The sequence below is a fragment of the Pecten maximus genome, chromosome 4 (genome assembly GCF_902652985.1).
Source record: "Pecten maximus chromosome 4, xPecMax1.1, whole genome shotgun sequence".
Classification (NCBI taxonomy): domain Eukaryota; kingdom Metazoa; phylum Mollusca; class Bivalvia; order Pectinida; family Pectinidae; genus Pecten; species Pecten maximus.
In genome coordinates this window covers 21,173,835-21,198,226 of record NC_047018.1, presented here as the reverse complement: position 1 = coordinate 21,198,226, position 24,392 = coordinate 21,173,835, and the positions used below count along the sequence as shown (strand labels likewise).

Genomic DNA, 24,392 nt, shown 5'->3' with positions numbered 1-24,392 from the left:
AAACCTTAGATTTCAAGATCTGGATGGGTAGGTGCAGAAGATCCATAATTCAATCATTTACAATGTCAGATTTCAATAATCTACAATATCGGATTTCAATAGAACGTTAAGTGCATGTGTATGGATCAAAACATGACAAGTAGGTTACAAAAAGTGTAGAGACTAAGCAAGCCACCAGCGGTGTCTACCACCTGTAATTTCAAGGAATTGTACAAAAACACACACAAGATATTAACTCCCTTCAAAAGAAAGAGTTGTGATCCTTCTGTGCATTAATTCAGGAACAAACTTCTTCTCGTCAAATAACGCTCAGATGTCACAGTTGATGTTTCTCCATCCTCCTCATCAAAAGTGTCCAATAATTCAAGAGCTACTCAGTAGTACTGGTATTTGTTGTAAGAGTTTTTTCGACGTACAAGTTGGGATTTTTGTGTTCCACACATACTCGTGTCCTCTTTGGTGACTTGTTCATCAAGCATAAAGTGAGATACATTAGAGAAACAAACGACAGCATTACGGTTTGAATGTTCATGCATCCATGTGGCAAACGCAATGCGGAAATAAATAGCCTTCAGATGCTTAATAATGAAAAGTTTATACGGTGTGTGTTTTAAGTCAAATTAAAAATTATATTAACATAAGAAGTACCTATATTTTCCCTTGAAACTCGTCTCACATATTTCTGTGGCGCTTAGTCAATGTTTCCATCATTTCTTACAATCTTTTGCTCTTCCACATAACACCTTTCTTCTGTTGATAATTGCTTCGTTCTATTCAAATTGGAGATACTTATAAAACAATTTGTTATAGTTAAAAGTTTAACGTCTGGGTAGGGTACTTTGTTTTCTATTTGGCTTGCTGACCGCTGTTGGAGATTGACAATAGAGATAACAATTTCTTACAACATCAATATGAATGTCCTTCATTTTCATCCATCTGAACAAAAAGCTAGGCGTAAACGATTGCTTATTTGCTGGGTTTATCGCCCCGTGTCATTTTGAGCAGGGCCCCCTTGTAGTAGTTGGTGACTACCTCATTGAACAACATACGGGAGGCCCGTCGCATGCCATCCCGACCAATAAGGGTAAAGTGTCTTGCCAAAGGACACATTCACGATAGTAGAGACCGGTCCGTTTCTCAGCTTTCCGAGAAACACAAACCGACACAGGTAGGGTTTACGTGTTTACCGAGTTTACGGGACTGGAGCTCTAACCGAATAGGCTATCGGGGCCCTGTCATCAAATAGCTTAATTATGACGTCATCAGTTATTGTGTTCATATTTTAACTATTTCTAATGACATGTGTTTTTTTTTATCATTTCAAATCATTTGATTTTTAAACGAACGTTATAATCATTAAGTCGGTAATGTTTACTGAATTACCCTACATGTCGCTGATCGCTTCTGATTTTTGTTAATATGGTTATTTTGACAGAACCATCAGCGTGTGGGGAAACGACAGATAGCCTATTGGTGTGTACTGGACCAGGAAAATGCTACATACAGAATGATGCACGGCATTTACATGTTCCTCATCATCCTCGTCATTCCTTTCTCTCTCATGTCGTTTGCATATGCCAGTATCTGTCGTCGATTGTGGCTGATGAGATACCACAGAACGGACGCCACCAATTATATTGGGTAAGTAAGATCAACTCAAGTGGTCAAGATTAGCTAAACAGGAGTCGCAGAAGTGGTCAAATTAACAAGGGTCATGATTATATATAGGAACCGTAGAAGCGGTCAAATGAACACGTGACATGTATATCCAAATAGGAGACGCTGGAATATCTAAATAGTGACCGCCGGAGTTGCCAAATGAACAATATAACCATACCATTATGCTGATCAGTGAAAAAACGCTAATTCATTCATTATCTTTCGAACTTGAAATGGAAATGGGGCTGTGAATTATAGTGCATGCATATGGCATAAAGGGAGGCATTTTAATTAACAAAATTACTATTAGATTCAGACATCTTAGTATTGGGACTATTTTACCTCAAATACATTTCATGTTCAAAAGAGAATCAATAGTTATGCTTAAAAACATGATAAAGTCAAATCCGGTCAAACGAACGTCGATACTAGCTGCTATAGACACTTGTGAGCATAAGGGCATGTTTATTTTGTGAAATACACTTGATCCACAGTTACGTATGTTTTACCGAAATTTACAGGAAGCAAAACAAATTATATGTTGCCAGCAAAATTCATGGTTAGCCGTGCTTCATACTGACAACTGATCAAGTAACTTGCATCATAGTAGTGATTTGTGCTATTTCCATGAACCTTAGATATGAATCTGGTAATATAAACATCATATACATGTACCTACTCATGGATATAGAACTGTGCCGTACAGCTGCTGGCCCTGGAGGGGTCTTTGGCTGGGTATCTGCCAGAGAGGGCTATCTATGAACGATTGTACGGACATATGAAAAGTACGGGTATACATTGTTACTTTCCTAGATTACACAAGAACACAGGCACAAATAAAATAAAAGTCGAAATACAGTCTGTAGTAAGTTTGTAGTCCCTGTTTAGTTGTTTAAAAGTGATGTGTTTCCTATGTGTCCACTGTTTGATTGATTGGATGATTGTTAATATTTGTACATTATTTCTGCTGGCCTATACACCGATGTTGGTAATACGCTGCAAATTACCGCAGTCAATAAGGTAAATAAAGTGCATAATTAGCACCAAACTTGGTCATTTCTATATTGAAATTAATAGCTAATTGGGTGGTCGGGTTGCACAGTGGTAACACATTTGCCTTTCACTTAGGCGGACGGGGTTCGATTCCACGATCGGACGTGAAACAGTTAAGGGTCACCTGTCCGACCACCTGGGTTTTCTCCAGGCACTCCGGTTCTCCCTACACTAAGTATCTATCCGGGTCAACAAGCACAATGATTATAAGTTGGTTTTGCAATATTTCGTAAAATAAATAAAGTTTAAATTAATACAATATTAAACGAAGAGAGAGAGGGTCTCCCTCATGCTCCACTCTTAGGTACATAATATTGTATTAATGACAGAACCAAATAACGACTTTTATTCTTCCTTTTGTGTCCTGGGCTCAGTGTAAAGTATGGTCGTTCAGGAGAATCTGCAAACATCACTCTTGGAGTGTTTATTTTGTCACTTTTCTATCGACAAACATTGACGTCCTTTTCTATGAAAAATTTAGCCTCTTGTCCATCCCTCGACTACCGAAATTCAATATGAAGATATTTTCTATTAGGTTTTACCTGAAATTATGCTACAATACCTTAAAATTATCTATGCAAACTGGTTCTCGTTATGATATGCACCGAAGCTCTGTCGCTATATTTTAATTTGTTTCTGATGAAATCATGTTTGTATTTGCACACAAAATGTGTTAAAGTGGCAATAGACGATGCAAAAAGGGTGTATTTAGTTAGCGATACAGAGTTTCAAGAGAGTATGGCCGTCGTCATGATGTCATTGAGAATTAACTCAATGCCTTTTTGGATTTGAAATCGGGCGTGTCCGCTTTGAATGTTCAAACTCAATGTTTTCTGTTTGTCCCATTGTAACAACCTCAGCCATCAATTTGAGAACCTGATAGCACCTTGACTTGCTTTAGATAGAGAGAGTTGTCTAGGAAATACGAATACGTTAACCTTGCGGAACGCTTGCTTTCTTTGTTCGTATTTTGCAATCGTTTTATGAATTAGTCGTTCCGTTTTACACACTTAAGTATTAAAGTACTGTTATAGAATGTTGATCAACACTCAAATCTACTTGATGGGCTAAAGCCTGGTGCTAGATATAATGTTTATTTTTGGAGGGTGACCTGATACGAGTAGACCATAACAGTATGCTTTATATTAAGATTTTGTTCCCTCAATTCAAATTACACGTTAAATAATTGTATTGCAACTTATTACGATTATCAATTTTGAACAAGAAAATAAAATTTCCCTGGAATATTTAGCATATTACCAGCGTCATTATCATATTTTTATTTATATTTGTTTTAAATGGAAATCAACAGCAGATTATATGGACGGTCTATTCAGTATAGCCAGTCGAATCTGAATGCTAGCATGCATATGTAGCCAGTTTAAATATTGGATTGACAATAAACTGTCCCAATATATCAAGTTGTTTCAGAGGATATCCACGCTTTTGTTACTGCAAACTGTTGATTAGAATGACAGCTTAATCACATTTTGAAAATTGGTATGGCTTTCTATTTGTATAAATCATCACTTTGTCGGCAATATCCGGTAAAATTTCGTAATAAACTGTATCAAATATCTCACTTGAATGTCATTTTCAAACGAAATAGTCACTCTTGAAATTATTTTTGTTTGAAATAATCATAATTTCAATGTAAAAAACTTGGAAAATATCGGTTACGTTCAATATGATTGAAGATCTTTAGTGTAACAATAAATCTTCACGAAAACAAATTCTGATTGATATTTTTTTTAACCTATTTCTATTCTTTTGGTCGCTTCATATTATCACTTTGAGCCCTTCGAATGAATGTCTAGTCTTAGACGCACGAAACAGCTGTATGATGCAGTTTAATTTATTTTGGCTCTTGTAAATCTGTCATTTTTTTTAAATCCTATGAATGTCATATTGGAAACAATTCTTTGATATTTGAATCAAATGGACCCTTTTGAGAAGCAGGGGAACGCTGGTCGTACACCTTAGCTGACTGATGATTAGGTGGAAAGTAAAGATCGAGTAAGCGGCTAATGTGGAAGAAAATAATTATGAAATTCTGATTAAATTAGTCCAACAGCATTGTTTACTTTGTCCTTTCTTACAGTTTTATGTGGAAGTTTTCCCTGTAGAATTTTCTGCCTTGTTGTATTCACACAAAAATAAATCGATACACTACGTGTCAATATATCAATACATTGTGATTCTTATATTGCATCGAAAGTGTAAACGTGGGAGGTACACGTTATCAATATTTTAACAATCGAAATAAATAATTGTCTTTAACAAATTTAAGAAGGTGTCCTAGCTAAGCTGTTGTTCAAAATACACACGTGAATCTCTCCTATAAAGACCAATTTAATACTAGAAAAAGTGTATGTTAATGTATGAATGTAATCTACATCAGTAAACTCTGTTTTGTCTGTCTGTCGTTCTAGGACTCATCTTTGATACAATGGACCAAATGTGAATATCAAGGCGGAAAATCGAAAAATTAAAATTGATCTAACATTGTCAACATGTTAAGCATGATAACTTGATATCAGATCATTTTGAAAAGAACAAGAAAAATGTGTGAACATTCTGAACCGACGCCATTGTTTATAAGGACCGACACGTGACAAACCTTGGGGCAAGGACATGTTTAGTAATAGATTATAATAGTTACACAATGCGATGAGATTTTATTCAAATGTCAATATATTATATTGAATATCCGGAAACCACCACTTACTGTTTAAAACTAACTCCAGTTACTCGATTTAAATATGGCTGTTGCAAAATGTGATGCGTTTAATCCAAACTAAAATAGGAGATGCGATTCTCCCTCTGGATTGTAGCTCTAATTACAATTAGAAAAATCACTTAACTTTTGTTACATAATCAAATAATTTTAATTGTTTTTGTTAAAATTTACGACGTGTTGTACAAACTCAATTAGGGAATGAAGGAAAGTGTTTGTGGATTCTTTATTGGTGATCTAAAGTCTCACTCTTAAACAGTGAAGACATTTCGGCTAATTGAAACAGATTCAAACATAGTGAAGATGGTATCATAATGTCACTGACACAGGGGTATACCCACGTTTGGATGGTGGATTAATTTAGTGTATTAATGTGAAAATGTGTTACTTCAGGAAAGCAAAATTATAATAAAATGTTGAGTACTTGGCTATTTCATTTTGATTAGCCACAATTTAGTGTTGAACTTTGAAATGCCAATTGGTCAGTAGGCGTCTTCTTCGATTTTCTTCAAGACAATTACAGTCTATGCTGTTTTGCTGAACGTGGTTTCAGTTTAGTAGAGGATTGTACAAAAGACACTAGGATATTAGCATCTTTCAAATTTAACTGCATCATAAAGCTGTTTCGTTCTTCAAGGACTCGTCAGTGATGATAAGGGCTGAAGCAAGTGTTTATACCGAGGAGGGGACCAATAAACTCAAAATAGATTCAAGAAACGTCAATTCATAATAAAGCCCGATAAATAAATGCATTTCATATTTTCATCTATATAGATTTGAAAAGAAAGGTCAAAAGGATATTGTTTTTACTATCAATGTTTGCTCCCGTGCAAATATTATATTTTATATAAATTTCTTTTTTTCTTGGATCGCCTTAGTTTATGGGTGTTGATACCTAATCTGGTAAGTAACTGGCAGCATAAGTAATATATTTAAAAGACTTCATCTCGATTGACTAGGTACCCGCCTAACAGTGTGTTGGGTCGAAAAACCCACTATATTTGTGAGAAGACAGATAATCACGTGGCAAAAAGATACCCCATAATGCATAAGGCATATTCCCGATCAATCCCATTGCACAAATGGAATATAGACACTTGCATCGTCACTACTTAATTGTGGATTCATCTGCCTCCAAATGCAAAACTAAGATAATACAGGGAGAATGAAAAAAAAAAAAAAAAAAAAAGAGAAGAAGCTGATTTTTATTGGGGAGCAAAAATTGACCGCAAAAACACGAGTACCCATCTTGAACCGTTTCACCATTCAAATGAAGTAAAACAGGACATATATGAAGGCTCTGGAAACATCGGGGATTACAGTCCACCACCAGTATCTACCACCTGTAATATCAAAGTATTGTACAAAAGATACACAGGATATTAGCATATTTCAATGCAAGTAGAGTTAAAATGAATAAACTGCATTCTTAAGCTATTTCGTTCTTCTAGGACTCGTCAGTGATGCAACAACAGGTGGTCTCAGAAGAGATTTTCCAAATGAAATATAGGTGTCTATATATTTTTAACGAATATACAGACACAAAGAGGAATCCGATTCTTTCATTAGTTTGTTCTATGTCTTAACTATGTCTAACTGGCGTTATTGTGTTCCAGTGAGGAAGAATCAAAGTCGTATACAGGGATTTTACGTAATGCCTCCGGCCGTCCAAGCTGTCAAAGGAACGGCGAAGCGCTAATGGTTCTTCGATCACGAAAGTCGCCAATAGGAGAAGAAAATCAAACGCGTAAACAGGTAACGGTTATTCTTATCATTTATTTCAAACAAAGGTCCATCATTACAGTATTTTATGTTTAAGAATGCGTTAAGGAAGCAAATTTTAATACAAATTAAAAAAAAAGAATATAAAAAGAATGTAACGACAAAAACCAACGTCTTTTAATCAGTTTCGGAGAATGTGGAACAAACATCAACCTTTAATTCTATTACGATATTAACTCCATGGTGAATCAAGATCGCCTTTCGGATTAATTCAACCTCAATTTTACATCAGCCACTGGTAACTTTATAAAATACAACTTATCTAAACATCATAGCTTTCTCTAGAGTTGAGCAAAAAAACTAAACGTTTGTCTTCACATGTAATAAAACGAAAACAGTGATAAATATGGTCCTAATTGAAACTGTATTAAGGATGGAGACACCATGAGCAGGTCTGTATCGATGGTAGGCACTTGAATGGCATAATAGAAATTATTATCATTATGACTACAATGGAATTTCTCTGTCATGACTAGACGTCTATAATGATATATTTAATCAACGTCATGCCTAATTCATACGAACTGTATTAATGGTACAGTTATTATATTTGTCACTAAGATGTATCTGTTGTATACAGAACTAATTCAATAGATATTGTAAAGTACTCAGGAATAAAAAAAAAAACTTTGATGAATCGATTCATGTAAGGGCGGCCATGTCGATAAAGATCAGGGTTGTAGACAAATGAAATCTGGCGTAAAAAAACAACTTTGTTTTGAAATCCGTAGCTATTATTCATTTGTGGTGACATTTATGGCTGACTATTTTTGGTCCCAGTGAACGGCGAGCGGCCTTCGTATATAATTGACTTTCAGCACAGCTATTCCTTATTCCATTTTACTATCCTGTTTAGGCAATCGTCCGAATGATGTCATGCTCGTTTAAGTTAGTGAAGCGAATTATAAGACGACTGACATTGACATATATTCCAATAACTTAAGTGAACTCCTAAAAAGACTTTTGTCAACCCGGATATATGTTCTAAGACCAAAACGAGACAATAGTTCAAGTGTCACATTCCTACATCAGTGTGTAAAGGTTCATACGACGGTGATACATTTTACCCAGATGCCTGCTGTGCCAATATTCATGAAAACGTTCTCATACTAACACAAATATTGATGAGGTGATCATTTCATTGTTCCTGGTTGTCATAATAATGTATTCAAAGATTGGAGAATCACGGGCAAGACAAATGCAAATTTCATTTTAAATGTTTACTGATTCCCATCGAATGATTATAACAATTTTTAAGATAGATTGTTTGAGTACAGAATATTGAATATGATAACGAGGATGTTTATTGTACTGTCTTTTATTTAAGTATGATTGGTAACCGCGTTGGCTCAGTCGTTAAAGATCTTAGATGTATAGTTTTATCCCCATTCGGCGCAGCCTTGCTTTTCTCCTAAAACTGATATAATGGCATTGTGCTGTGGCGTTGTAGATGCGTCCTTGGTCAAGACACTTTACATTAATGGCGTTGAGATAGCACCCCGTATGTTGTTCAGTGATGTCCACCCCACAATGACCATAACAGCATTCAACAATAGAAATGATCTTCTGGTCTGAACAATAAGCTAGTGAAGAAACACAATGGAGAATATGGACATGATAGCGAAACCGTAATTCTGACCAAAATCGATAAACCGCTGGCAAAATACGAACTACAAAATATAAATTTGCATGGTTTGTTTTTTGGGTTTATCGCTCCGAGAATATCTAGTGTCATTTTGAGAAGGATCTCCTTGTAGTAGGTGGTAGCTACCTCACTAAACAACATACGGGAATCATATCGCATGCCATTCAGATTAAGGGTAAAGTGTCTTGCCCAAGGACACAGTCAAGACAGCACAGACCGGTTCGTTTTTTAGCTTCCCGAGAAACACAAACAGACACAGGTAGGGATGAGAAATGAGAATTAGGGTGGTGACAATGGAACCATTACAAATATTAACAATTAAAAGAACATTATCAAATGAAATAATGATATCGACCATAACACATTCTCATGGTTTTTATCAACCTGCATCTCTCGAAACCTCGTGATGTTGATTTTCTGTCGGTATATATATATATAATATTTAACAAGACTTATAAACTCCAATTCCGGTTCATTAATTCCTAGACCACAATATTTCATCCACTTTTTATGTAAAGTAGAGTAGTTAGATAGTTGATGATAATAAAATGTAGCTCATCAGTGCAGTAAAAACAAGATTAATCAGTTTGATATTTTTCTATATTTCCCAGACAAATTTTTTTAATAAAGATATGTTTTCTTGTATTTGTCCTTATAATGAAAGTTTATATGACGTGGTGACGTTATATTAAAACCTTTTATCCCAATTAAGATATGTCATAAAAAATATTTGAAGTTATACAGCGTTATCCTGTTCATTAGGTCGTCGTTTATACTTTTTATGTTATCTTTTTATTGTGATAACTCAAAAATGAAATAGTCTGCTAACTTTGGAGAAAAAAATTCACACTTAAATTATCAGCGACTACGCAACTTACTGTTATCAACGAGTACGTAACTTTATTTACGGTTTAGAAATGCTAGAAGATTTAACAATTATATTGACACGAAGACAAATGTTGATGAAATGCACAACGACTTCGACAGGACCATAAGTCAAGAATATTGATAGGTATCGGTGGTACTCTAGACGTCAACATAAAGGACAGGCATGGAAATCTAGATCAAGGCCACAGACGAATAAGTTGTATGGCAAGCCAACTTAACATGTATTCAAGGAGCAATGTCGATTCTTTATTTTATCGAATTATAAGAGATATCTTATATAATTATATAAGATATCTTATATAGCATATGAGATATCTTATATAGCATATGAGATATCTTATATAATATATGAGATATCTCATATGCTATATTAGATATATTATCTATTTTTTCTGAAATACCAGATCGACATTGCTCCTTGAATAAATGTTAAGTTGGCTTGTCATAAAGTTTCGTTAACGAGAGACATTTCCTTTAGAAATTCGGACGATAATGACCTGTAGGTCGTCCCTGTGGACCTGACGTCATGCGCTATTGCTGTTAAGAAAATCAGAATGTCTTTTCACCTAAGTACCTCATGTAAATTAATAAACTAAATATACGTGTTATTAAGAAAGGTTTTACGGTTAGATAGGTATATGTCAATAACTATATGACTATGGTATTAATACTGTCATAATGAAGACATAGTGAAAGGAGAATGACCCAGAAACTGTTTAAAACGTTTGGTTGAAAACGTTTTGCAGACATTTAAACCATTAAAAATGTTAGTTCACTGAAGTTAAAGAAATGAACCGGCGATATAGAGCAAAGCAGACAAACATAACACTCGAAACAAATCTTCCATGGCTTGGTATATGTCCGATCTGGTGTGAATAGCAACACCACATTTTGGTGTACGTTATACCTGTTTTATGACATGTTTGTCGAAAAACATTAATAAGTTCGTTACTTCAGAAATCTGTCTTCAACAGACAGAGGTTATTAACTTTGCAACGTATATCACTGAATCGACAGAACTAAGTCCTTTTTCCTGGTGCAGCTTGCTGAGGGAAGTATTTAATCAACCAAAATATGTTACCGTCATCAGATTTGCTGCAACAATTAATTAAGTTGTCTACGTTGTCATACCGTTTCTTGTGGTGGAATTCACGTCCACAGAATCGTTTATCATTGCCGCAATCAGAAAACAGTCGATTTAAAGAAATTCCATAAATATATCAATGTCGTTTGATCCATGTCGCAAAACACTACAAATCAGTGATTTTTGAATGTTTCTCATTTCTCTGATATTATACGCATTGTGTGACATAAAGAATAAAAAAATGTAAACAAAACACTGTTTTTTTTATTAAACATTGATGAACATATTAACAATTTGTAATTGTAAATAGAGATCATTAAAAAAAACATTATAAGGAGACCATGTGCCTCAAGTTTCTTTAGTCATATCTGTAATACTAATATCTTTTAAGTTCATTTGATGTCACGCTCTCAGATGAAGAGCCGGGGTCGTGAAAAGCCAGCAGGCATGTGTAGGAATTAGCTTCGTACATTACTGAACGTGATAGTAGTATAGGTCACCTCTCTGGTGATTTTGTGTGCATGTTTTTAAGGGTAATGCTTATACATTATCAATTATATGCCTAGTTAGTTCCCCTCGCGCGTTTGTTTTTCCAGCATTCGACAGTTTTGTAGGTAAATGATAAAGATATCTCTCTCCTGAAATCATGATTTTAAAAGTAACGACATTTATAAAAGGAACTGTGGGGGAATTTTCTATTTTTGACATCAATAAAACATTACTCCTACTATTGGTAGGCATGGTTGACCTTCAAAAATCACTTTTCTTGCAACAATAAATACAAATTATGATATGTTTTTCTTGTTTAAACCAATTTGATTAATCGAAATATTAAAAAGATATCTTCTATCTTCCCAATTCTGCGTTTTGCATTTTGATTCCTGGGGTTTCAGCATATTATCGACATTCTCACAGTAATATTTTTTCCATAACTAGTCCTGTGTTGGTATAAGCCAGACTAAAATGAGAGACAGAAGAACATTTTAAAAAGGTTTCTCGAGATCGTGTTTATCTCTATTTGTACGATTAGCTTATTTCCATTCTGGACTCCTACAGTCTGGCGACAGGACGAGCAGGTGGTAGGATTCACTGCCAACACACAGAATACCCGGCTCTTATTGCAATTAAATAGTGATCCGCAAAGCCACAGGCAATTTGGAATGCTTACACTAGATAATTATACATGATTAAGATGAATACTGTTCCATGCTAAGGGAAGGGATACATTTTGGTATTGTATTTTGTAGACATGTTTTCTCCCGATTCTTACTCAGACGATTTCACTAACAACACAGATGATTTCTTTCCTCGCCCACTATCGTGTTATCTGTTTTCTCTACACTAATCCTTCCACCATGATTAACAACACCATCGCATGCAAAATTACCCGTGTTTTAGCACCATATCTGGTATGAGATATATCCTGGAATAAACTGAAGTTCTGTAATAAAGTAGGCCTTTTTAATTCAGATGCGGAATTAATACAAAGCTTTTGAGATTGGTTTTTTTGGTGTAATCCAAAATGAAAATGTTTGTTATTATATATACGTTGTTGAATGAAATACTGTTTATGTATAACTTTACTTTTGTGTGTGTATATTTGAACCATAAAAAAACAACACTTTTCACAGTCTTAAGAAGTTATTTGAAGAGTGACTTTATTATGTTATGGTTCTTTAGGATTAATTAACTATGGCCTTACGACAAGTCATTAGTTGTATCTGTTTCTTGATATAATACTCGGCCTCCCACATGTTGTGTGAATAATTATACCTGATAAATCATCAAAAAATTAAATCTGACGTTTCGTCCATCAGTCTTGTATAGTATTATGCATTCATTGTCTTATCGATGTTGGTCTTTTTATCCATCAAATTACATTTATAATTATAAAAGTGCTAATGAAGGCTTTGAGTTTGTTATAAAATGCCTGTATCTTTCTGTATTTGTAGGTAATAAAAATGTTGGTGGCCATTGTGATGTTGTTTCTACTTTGCTGGGGACCAATCATGTGTAACAATCTCCTGGTAGCACTTGGCATCCTTGACGACCTACATATGGGCTACCTAAAACCCATGCGTCAATTGTTTCTTCTGATGTCCTACTTCAACAGTTGCGTCAACCCAGTTGTTTACGGATTCATGTCCAAAAACTTCCGAAACTCCTTCCGAAACACCCTGGCACTAGTGTGTGGCCATCAGACTGTAATGACAGTCAACGACAACGGTGTCGTTCGGTATTCATTTCAAACTCGGTCGACATCGTTCATTTCCGGAAGACCCAATTTACAGCTGCAGGATTGTACTGGAGACAAAATTAAGACTACTGTACATGAGGCGGAATCGTAATTCAATCCATGGGAATCATTAAATGCCCTATGTTACATTTAGAGTGTTCTATCTAATGCTGTCGTTGAGAGGGTGAAGAAGAGCGTGGTAAAACACTGGTGGGCCTTCTCTCTCTTGTGCACTTGATTAGTCGCTTTCATTTGCCATAGATTGAAAAGGGAAACTGTAAAATGTATGAAAGTGATACCTGCTCACGAAATCATTTCATGTAATTGTTGCAAATCTCATAGAACGCAGAGAGCTATCCTCGTCAATAAACGTGACAGGATGTGACGTCATAGGATAGCTTAATAATCCGAACTCAATAACAACTGCTAATAATGCTCCATTCCATAGAAATTTTCTTCATTTCATCACCAATTAAACCGCTCGCTCCCACTGGGGTAATTTGTGAATGCAAATCAGCTTGTTGATCAAACAAAATATCATTATAAGGGATCGAGATGAACATTTTCACCACAAAACGTCAGCGAAAATGTTCATTAATTATAAAACTACAGCATACCGATCATAAGATCTGAAGAAAATACTTTGTTGTTGATTTGCCGTTTACTTTATTCAGTGGGGCTGTGGTGGCCGAGTGGTTAAGGTGTCCCAACACTTTATCACAAGCCCTCCACCTCTGGGTCGCGAGTTCGAAACCCACGTGGGGCAGTTGCCTGGTACTGACCGTATGCCGGTGGTTTTTCTCCGGGTACTCCGGCTTTCCACCACCTCCAAAACATGGCACGTCCTTAAATGACCCTGGTTATTAATAGGACGTTAAATAAAATAAACCATACCAAACCGAAACCATATTCGGTTTAAAAAACCAGCATCATTATGTATGTAGAAAAGACAGTATCTATATCTCCTAACAATTTTTTTTTAAATGATCCCCCTTTTAGTTTTATGCGCGGTACATTCTTACTTTCTTCACTAGCCTCAAATAATTTCACCTACCAATGTGATTTAGTTTTGTCTATCACAATTCCCCTGATTTTACATCAAACACAATGTCATATTTTGACTCATCAGCAAAATACGTCGTTTTCAAATCAAACGAAACATGTTCTTATTCATTCAACTTTTTTAAGTGTATCTTTATCGAAGTGATTTTGGTTGATTTATATGTAAAATCGTTTAACCAATCCTTACGTTTATATTGTTTATTAAAATAATTTTATTTACCCGAAACGCTGTGTCTCTCTTCTCATCCCAAATGTCAATTGTCCATGAATATTACACGAGCAATGCGATGAAAATGGGTAGGTATACGAAATTAGTATTGGTACGATATATCCTTATTTATGACAGTGAAAAAACCCAATGTATGGTATGTTTCAAATGTATTTATTAACCTTGAGAGCCATTGCCCTGGAAACTAGATATTTTTTTTAAATCGTAAATCCTTTGACTTAAAGTATCAATAATACGCGGTGTATATATTTGTATAGCAATATTAATTACATACAATGTATATTGTGTATGTGTATATATTTATTATTTGTTCAGCCTCGTCGTTTCGATAACAGAGAATCTAATGTGAATGTACTTTTATGGTGCCTAAACTACTTACTTCACAAAATAACTTATTACCTAATTAAAATCATATCATAAAGAAGATTGACATGAATTTCAGTTCCATCTGAGAGTTATGAATCAAGTCTAAAATTTGCATTTTACCGAACCTCTGGTGAGGTCAAAATAAAAATTCGTGACGACTTTCATATAATTCATATGATTATGGGAAACAAAGTAAGATACTGTTTATCATTTTTTAAATATTTTTTTTTTCAAATATTCATAGAAACAACACTTGATATGAATTATAAAATGGTAATATTTTCACTCCTTGCTTCTGTCGTTTGTGAAGTCACGATGCATGCTACTCCAAAATGCTAAAATGTCAAAATCGAAACCCACAACCAATCATCGCTTTGTTAGATGGTATAACACAGCCAATCACCACACTGTTATATGTTATTACACAGCCAATCACCACTCTGTTAGACGTTATTACACAACCAATCAACGCTCTGTTAGATGTTATCAAACAGCCAATCACCGCTCTGTTAGATGTTATTACACACTAATCACCGCTCTGTTAGGCGTTATTTCACAGCCAATCACCGCTTTGTTAGGTGTTATTACACAACCAATCACCGCTCTGTTAGGCGTTATTACACAACCAATCACCGCTCTGTTAGGTGTTATTACACAACAAATCACCGCTCTATTGGTTGTAATGGCGGTAACAAGGTTATGACCTCTTCACTAACAAGGTACTAACCTCTCCACCAACAAGGTACTGACCTCTCCACCAACAGTATACTGACCTCTCCACCAACAAGGTACTGACCTCTCCATCAACAAATTACTGACCTCTCAACCAAGAAGGTCGCGACCTCTCCACCAACAAATCACTGACCACTCCATCAACAAAAAAACTGACCACTCCACCAACAAAGTACTGACCTCACCACCAACAAAATACTGACTTCACCACCAACAAGGTACTGACCACTCAGCCAACAAGGTATTGACCACTCCACCAACAAAGTACTGACCTCACCACAAACAAAGTACTGACCAATCCACCAACAAGGTACCCACCTCTCCGCCAACAACGTACTGACCACTCCAGCAACAAAGCACTGACCACTCCAACAACAAGATATTGACCTTTCCACAAACAAAGTACTGATCCACTCCATCTAAAACTCCTGCCAAATACCATTCTGAAATTGGCTGTTTAAAGACATGGTCCATTCGCATCCATCATCAAAATAGTATTCTTCGAGAAAAAAATAAAAATGAATGCTCAGTCCGTTCTTATCAATTTTCTAAACTTCGAAACAAATTACATTAAATGTCAGCTTTTAATTATAGGAACATATTCTGAATGCTTTGCCTACGAACATTAAAAAACCTTGAGATTGTACCTTGCGAAAATAAATCAAGCTTCATTTCAGTTTGATCAGTGAAAATAATCGTTTGTGCATATCTCTACTTCTGTATTGTAATTATTTTGTACCACCGCAGGCGATTCTCTCTATATGTGTCTCCTTTGTTTTTTATAGAATTGTTTGCAAGTTTTGGGGAAACAATGTCAAAACCAATGGTATATCAGAGGATTAAATCTGTGTAAACTATCCTCTGTCTGAGTCTTCCACGTCTGTGTAAACTATCCGCTGGGTCTCCCACGTATGTGTTAACTATCCTCTGTCTGAGTCTCCCGCGTCTGTGTAAACTATCTTCTCTCTGAGTCTCCCGCGTCTGTGTAAACTATCCTCTGTCTGAGTCTCCCACGTCTGTGTAAACTATCATATCTCTGAGTCTCCCACGTCTGTGTAAACTATCCTCTGTCTGAGTCTCCCACGTCTGTGTAAACTATCCTCTGTCTGAGTCTCCCACGTCTGTGTAAACTATCCTCTGTCTGAGTCTCCCACGTCTGTGTAAACTATCCTCTGTCTGAGTCTCCCGCGTCTGTGTAAACTATCCTCTGTCTGAGTCTCCCACGTCTGTGTAAACTATCCTCTGTCTGAGTCTCCCGCGTCTGTGTAAACTATCATATCTCTGTGTCTCCCACGTCTGTGTAAACTATCATATCTCTGAGTCTCCCACGTCTGTGTAAACTATCCTCTGTCTGAGTCTCCCACGTCTGTGTAAACTATCATATCTCTGAGTCTCCCACGTCTGTGTAAACTATCGTCTGTCTGAGTCTCCCACGTCTGTGTAAACTATCCTCTGTCTTAGTCTCCCACATCTGTGTAAACTATCCTCTGTCTGAGTCTCCCACGTCTGTGTAAACTATCCTCTGTCTGAGTCTCCCACGTCTGTGTAAACTATCATCTCTCTGAGTCTCCCGCAGCTGTGTTAACTACCATCTCTCTGAGTCTCTCACGTCTGTGTAAACTATCATCTCTCTGAGTCTCCCACGTCTGTGTAAACTATCCTCTCTCTGTGTCTCCCACGTCTGTGTAAACTATCATATCTCTGAGTCTCCCACGTCTGTGTAAACTATCCTCTGTCTGAGTCTCCCACGTCTGTGTAAACTATCATATCTTTGAGTCTCCCACGTCTGTGTAAACTATCCTCTGTCTGAGTCTCCCACGTCTGTGTAAACTATCCTCTGTCTGAGTCTCCCGCGTCTGTGTAAACTATCCTCTGTCTCAGTCTCCCACGTCTGTGTAAACTATCCTCTCTCTGTGTCTCCCACGTCTGTGCAAACTATCATCTCTCTGTTTCTCCCACGTCTGTGCAAACTGTCATCTGTCTGAGTCTCCCACGTATGTGTAAACTATTATCTCTCTGAGTCTCCCACGTCTGTGTAAACTATCCTCTCTCTGTCTCCCACGTTTATGTAAACTATCATCTCTCTGAGTCTCTCACATCTGTGCAAACTGTCCTCTGTCTGAGTCTCCCACGTCTGTGTAAACTATCATCTCTCTGAGTCTCCCACGTCTGTGTAAACTATCCTCTCTCTGTGTCTCCCACGTCTGTGTAAACTATCCTCTGTCTGAGTCTCCCACATCTGTGTAAACTATCCTCTGTCTGAGTCTCCCGCGTCTGTGTAAACTATCCTCTGTCTGAGTCTCCCACGTCTGTGTAAACTATCCTCTGTTTGAGTCTCCCACGTCTGTGTAAACTATCCTCTGTCTGAGTCTCCCGCGTCTGTGTAAACTATCCTCTCTCTGTGTCTCCCACGTCTGTGCAAACTATCATCTCTCTGTTTCTCCCACGTCTGTGCAAACTATCATCTGTCTGAGTATCCCACGTATGTGTAAACTATTATCTCTCTGAGTCTCCCACGTCTGTGTAAACTATCCTCTCTCCTCCCACGTTTATGTAAACTATCATCTCTCTGAGTCTCTCACATCTGTGCAAACTGTCCTCTGTCTGAGTCTCCCACATCTGTGTAAACTATCCTCTCTCTGAGTCTCCCACATCTGTGTAAACTATCCTCTCTCTGAGTCTCTCACATCTGTGCAAACTGTCCTCTGTCTGAGTCTCTCACATCTGTGTTAACTATCCTCTGTCTGAGTCTCCCACGTCTGTGTAAACTATCTCTCTGTGTCTCCCACGTCTGTGTAAACTATCCTCTGTCTGAGTCTCTCACATCTGTGCAAACTATCCTCTGTCTGAGTCTCCCACATCTGTGTAAACTATCCTCTGTCTGAGTCTCCCACGTCTGTGTAAACTATCATCTCTCTGAGTCTCTCACATCTGTGTAAACTATCCTCTGTCTGAGTCTCCCACGTTTGTGTAAACTATCCTCTGTCTGAGTCTCTCACATCAGTGCAAACTATCCTCTGTCTGAGTCTCTCAGACCAAAGACACCTTTCCCTGATGGTATCCCTTACATAGTTAGTTACACTGAGTTTCTCAGACCAAAGACTTTCATCTGATAGTATCCCAAACACTTTGACACGGAGTCACACTCTTCCCTACAGTTTTGCTAAAACTGATATTTACTGAACATGCAATTTACCTAAATGATGTTGCTATTGTTCTGCTATTTGATATGGATGGGACAGCCATTATATGATCAATTGTCTAATACTCCCTGGAGGTTCCAGACTCCACCATCTATTATATTCAATGATGTCATTCTGCCTTATTGTTTTCATTACAGGACGGCTGATTACTGTCTTTTTATTTACAACATATAAATTATCTTACAATAACACGCTGTCATTAATTCTCTGTCTTCCATTCTATCACCTTCATCTGACATTACTAAATTTCATGTCCTACTCCTGATTATATAACATACTGTCTTCACACTTCTCCATTCTACACGGTCATATACATCTAGGCAAATTGCATGTTTTACATAATTTTACAGAAAGTTTCGTTTACACATGATTTAGGAAACAAACTTTGGGAACACCATATTTTACCAGAGAACGCACAATATGATGTTGAACAGCGTTTTATATGTATATAACTACCTGGCCTTCGGTTATGTATCATACCAATGTGTGTTCAATTAGCAGATGCCATGGCTGAAGTTATTAGACATGGCCCATCTAATCACTCTATGGACTTCTTGACTATATTGATCGTGTATGGCTTCAGTCAGACCTGGTGAATGTGAAATTTGATTTGTAGCGGAATCTCAGAGAAGCCGGAAATCAAACTACACTACCACCTCAAATTACTATCTATTTCGTAAGTTGATTTTGTCTACGGTTGTAAATAATCAATTAATGTTTATTTAATAGCAGTACATATTTGTCACCAGAGGCTGTTATAAATGTCAGCAAAAGATTAATTGATCTGGAGTCCATATTGATCGTAACAATATGTTACAGATGTTCAACAGCTACCAATTTGGGGGGAAAAGTACATCAAAGCCAGAATGAATATCATTATATCCGGAAGAGAGTGGTCAACTGACTTTGAAAAAAGACAATATATTAATAAATAAACAAGTAATATAAATATATAATAATTCTGTATATTAGACTTAAACCAGAGTGAAACCTGTTGAATATAAATTCGTAAAAGTGATTTGATTCCTGGCTGGCTGTCGATTTCTGTATGCAGAGTTTGCTTAGATTTCCCAACATGGCATATCCATGTGATCAAAGAATCTGAGTAGGTGTCTGAGGTTTTTGTTCCTTATCAGAACACGTCATAGATATAAGCCTTGAATGTTGTGTCATAAATATTTCAAATTTGTTGTTAATGTGTTTTCCTTTTTTATTATCATTACAGTTGTCTACGGAAGCCAGTTAGGGTCCATCATAACACATGAGCTTAAAATCAAGATCAAAACAAATATCTCTACATTAGGAATTCGAACAATGTATTATCTGTTAATTCTAGAATAAAATAATGTTAAGCCACAAGTAATAGCCTCGTTTGTCAGTAATTACATTGATCCTACCAAAAATATAAGTTCATATCCCTTACAAAGCAGCTATAAAGACCAGAATATGCCTAGTTTGTAGATCAAGATTTAAGCAGCATTCTATATCTTCAGTCAATATTTCTTCAATTTGACTTTTGTTATCAAAACTCTGTCTTTTGTTTGACATGAAAACTTCCCAAAATATAATAAAACTCCCTCACGATCTGAAAATCCAGATATTGATGAGACCAAGGTTGTATCTATAATCCAGAAATTATTGAAGGAAATAGATCTTTCAGAACATATATATTCTCATGGTTTCTATATCAACTTTCATGTGTAACTTTCTAGTCTAAATGTGGTCAGTGTTTGTAATTTTTGTGGTGAGAAGAAGAGCTGCAATCTTGCGACTTCAGTCGCTCTTTAGCATATGAACCCTAAACTACCATCAAAGTTATGCTGTTTTGGCAAATAATATTAAAATATTAGTACAAAATACACAACCGTAACCAAATTAAAGTAAAATATATCCACCGTTATGATCTTGGTATGGCGTTTTTATGTTCGTCTTCAGTAAACTCGTATTTTATATCAAAATGACTTGCATGCACAGCTACAGCTTATGTTGTATGAATATGACGGTATTATATTAATATCTTCATAATGTATAGTTTATGTTTTGTCTCGTTGCTATAAATTGTATATATATCTACATGTATTAGCCGAAGATTATGAAGACATTGTGTAAAAAATATAAATTTTATGATTTCTTGTGATTATATTTATAGGATTTTCTACAAATCAAACTATCCGGAAAGTGATTTCCAGATACCGATAAGTTTAGGAAAAATGATAATGATAATGATTTTGCTTCATATGACTATTTCATTAATCCGGACCTCGCAACCTGATTGTCTACTGTGGCTCCGACAATGTATCTAAAATAAGAGTCATCAAAATATAACGAGAAGTCAAATTTTAATATGACTGACGATCCAGATAAAATAATCCATTTCTCCTCACACTTTGTTTGCTATATGTCTGTATGGACAGTGTATCATCTTATGTACTTCATTTTTTTCATGAAAAATGATTCGTTGTAAATAAAGCTGACACAAATCACGTTGCTGTGTTTTATATATGCTTGTCACATACCGTGTAATGGACACACTGGTAGAGGGAAATGTGGGGGCGACAAAGGGAGCGGAAGTTCCGCATTAAGTATCCGCGTGCTTTCGGGCTGTTATTATTTTCCAACGAACCGTTGTTCAAAATTATACTTTACATATAATTACGGTTTCACTTAATATCTACATATATGATTAATATTCATCGAGTACAACTACGACAAGAAATTCAAATCTTTATCTTCGGATCATCAACGCTTAGTGCATATGATAGATTGTGCTAAATAAATGATAAATAACAGTAAAACAATTGACGAAGGAAGACAACTTTATGACTCGTGCCCTGACAGGGCCTTGAACTCACGATCTGCGACACCCAATCGCCTAGCCAGAAATACCCGCAGCTTATACCGCTGCGCTACAACGGCGTTCGTATATGATTATATATATCTACATATATGATTACATATATGATCATATATATAGAGAGAGAGAGAGGGAAAACGAACAAATATCCACAAATCACAAACCTTAGTCATGCAATTTTGTAGTTAGCATCAACGAACAATTGTAAGTCACACAGATAATCAAACCTGAAAAATAACTACCACTTGCATTTCAAGAACAAAATACAATCAGACTTTATACGTATCTAAAGTCAATTCTAGTAAAGCAATGCTCCTATTGTGTGGTATAGACTCATGCGAACATAATGGCATTGGTATGTTGTGCAATATATGTGATACACATGAGCTAATTGTATTCCCCTGAGACAGATATATTTCGTTTTATTGAAATTTACAGAGAGCTTTAACAAATTACATGTCGACAAGGCCCATGGTTACCATGATACATACTAACAATTGATTACGTTACTTCTGTTTAATTTCACCAGAATAGTTATTAATTTGCGTGTGAAATATCACTAGATTTGCTATTTAAATGAACCTTAACTACATCATTTTACCTTACACGTGCACTGAATAATGCAAAAACAAACATTAATCTTGTTTTTTTCAGATACTAGTTGCGAAAATGAACCACAAAAGTAAAAACACATTTCGTGTGGTTAAACCAGACCAAGGCCAGCATACGTATTTCTGACAGCTTTACTACTGCTTTTAGTTTCGCAAAATCGTACTATTTCATTTCAGAAATATTTTATTAACAATACAAACATAAATAAATACAAAGTATTGTCAAAAGAATAAGACAACAGGCGCAATGCCTATATCAGTCTTCTTCTATTACTTCCGGTTCTATAACTATAACCTGCGTAATGCTAACAACTACTGTTTACCTAAGTTTAGACTTCATTTTACTAACACTTCCTTTTACCCTCTACTATTGGACTTTGGAATAACTTGGAACCTAACGTAAGACAGAGCATGTCAGTCTCAGTATCAATTGACTTTCTTCGTAAGCTTAATGGCGTAACAGTTCCCTGTTATTGTTTGATTGGTGACAAGAAAGCTAATATTTTGAACACCAGATTACGATATAGATCAAAAATGCTTTTGTCTAATTTCTATGTAAAATGGACATTGTAGTATAAAATGGAACTCAATTTCAATTTCATTATTTTGGAAACATTAACAAATCAATGGTATTGTGTTAGATACAGACATTTGGAAATGTCCAAACCACGACATCGATGCCACTTCCCTCTCCCTTTATCGCCATTGTTGACCTTTGAGATGACGAACTACAGTCCGGCGATGGAATGACTGCCGGTGGGTGTTCTTCCCTTCACCAGTATGAAGCACAATGAATCCTTTTGTGTCTATTTTAATGGTAAAAAGACAAATGTCAAAATCATTGTTTATAATAAAAAATGATGTTAGAGATTCAGATTCAGACTCAGATTCAGATATGTTTATTAAATTGTCATGTATTAAAGTGTCTGCATTTGTACATTATACATAAAAATACAGGCATAATTTCATTAAAACATGAAAATACACCAATACCCAGCCATTTGTGGCTTATGAGACACTATTACTGTACATGTAAAATTTTCTTATCAGAATTAATTTGATAGATTGCTGTTTTTGATTATCAACTTTTGATAAAATTCTTTGTGTTCGCTGGTCCATATAAAACGATGATTTGGCAACATCCTTTTGTAAATTATCTTCTTTCATAAGCAATATAAGCTTATCTTTACTATTTAAAAAGTTTGAATTTTGTGATATCGCTTCTGCCTTAACGAAAATATCTAATATCAGAATAAAAATCGCAGTCAATAAAAGTGTGAGTTTCATCCTCAACACACAATTTGATGTACAATATTTACAATAGCACATGTAATTTAGCTATATTGTGCTTTACTTCTTTAATCGAAGGAATATGTTAAAACCTTCAAAATCAGCGACTATATCTGATCTATTAAGATATAGTGTCCTCCGCATTAAATCAGATAACTCATACAATCATTGGTATAAAACATAGCGCGAATGTATTGTGTCACATATCTTAAAGATTCAATATGCCACATTTATTGGACACATTGCACAAGGATAGCAGGTGAATATATTTACAATATCAGGAAGATTTACGTGTTTTTGATATTTGTATCAGGTTTCACCAAATGATTGAGTTGGTAAAACATCATCCGATCCCGTTAACGACAGGCATGTGGTGATTCCATTATAATGTCATCTAATACACAGTAGCTTGGGATAAATTCCAACAGCCAATATATCAATAAAAGGAAAGCGAAACAGTCGCAGAGGAAAGTGGATAAAATAAACTGTTTCGTGACCTTGTTGTCAGAATCCAGGACACATACATATGACATAGGGTGTAAAAAAATCCGGGCAAGTTCATTTTCGTTTAAAATAGTATACGACTAACCCCTGTAAAAATAATTTCTTTTGACTGAAATGTGAATTCAACCGAATATCATCTGTGTCATTGACAAATGTAATCTTCAAAATAGATGGCTTATTCAGTTTAAGTTATATCTGGAACTGTGTCTTAGACTATTATTATTATTACTGTTTTTTTCTTATTTACTATGCTTCCATTACATTTTTTTCGAAATCGTATCGAAAATGAATACAGAAACATATCTGCCTGGGATCGTGGGAAATGTATCTGCCCAAAGATGAAGCGTTACCTCAATCAAACATGGTGTATTTTGACATTTTAAAAAGGTCCTACTTTACAAAATTGACAAAAATGTCAAAACAATATTTGGATCGTCATTATTTGTTTCTGCTGTCA

At 35.8% G+C, this 24,392-nt stretch overlaps 1 protein-coding gene across 1 annotated transcript in view; it reads left to right on the top strand.

Annotated features, from left to right (window-relative positions):
- The window catches only part of LOC117326434 (QRFP-like peptide receptor), an 86,674-nt gene extending 66,752 nt beyond the window's left edge, over positions 1 to 19,922 (top strand). The window contains exons 4-6 of the mRNA XM_033883183.1: positions 1,436 to 1,641; positions 7,066 to 7,204; positions 19,902 to 19,922. Of these exons, the coding sequence (XP_033739074.1) occupies positions 1,436 to 1,641; positions 7,066 to 7,204; positions 19,902 to 19,922 (366 nt within the window). The remainder of the gene's footprint in view (positions 1 to 1,435; positions 1,642 to 7,065; positions 7,205 to 19,901) is intronic.
- The last annotated feature ends 4,470 nt before the right edge of the window (positions 19,923 to 24,392 follow it).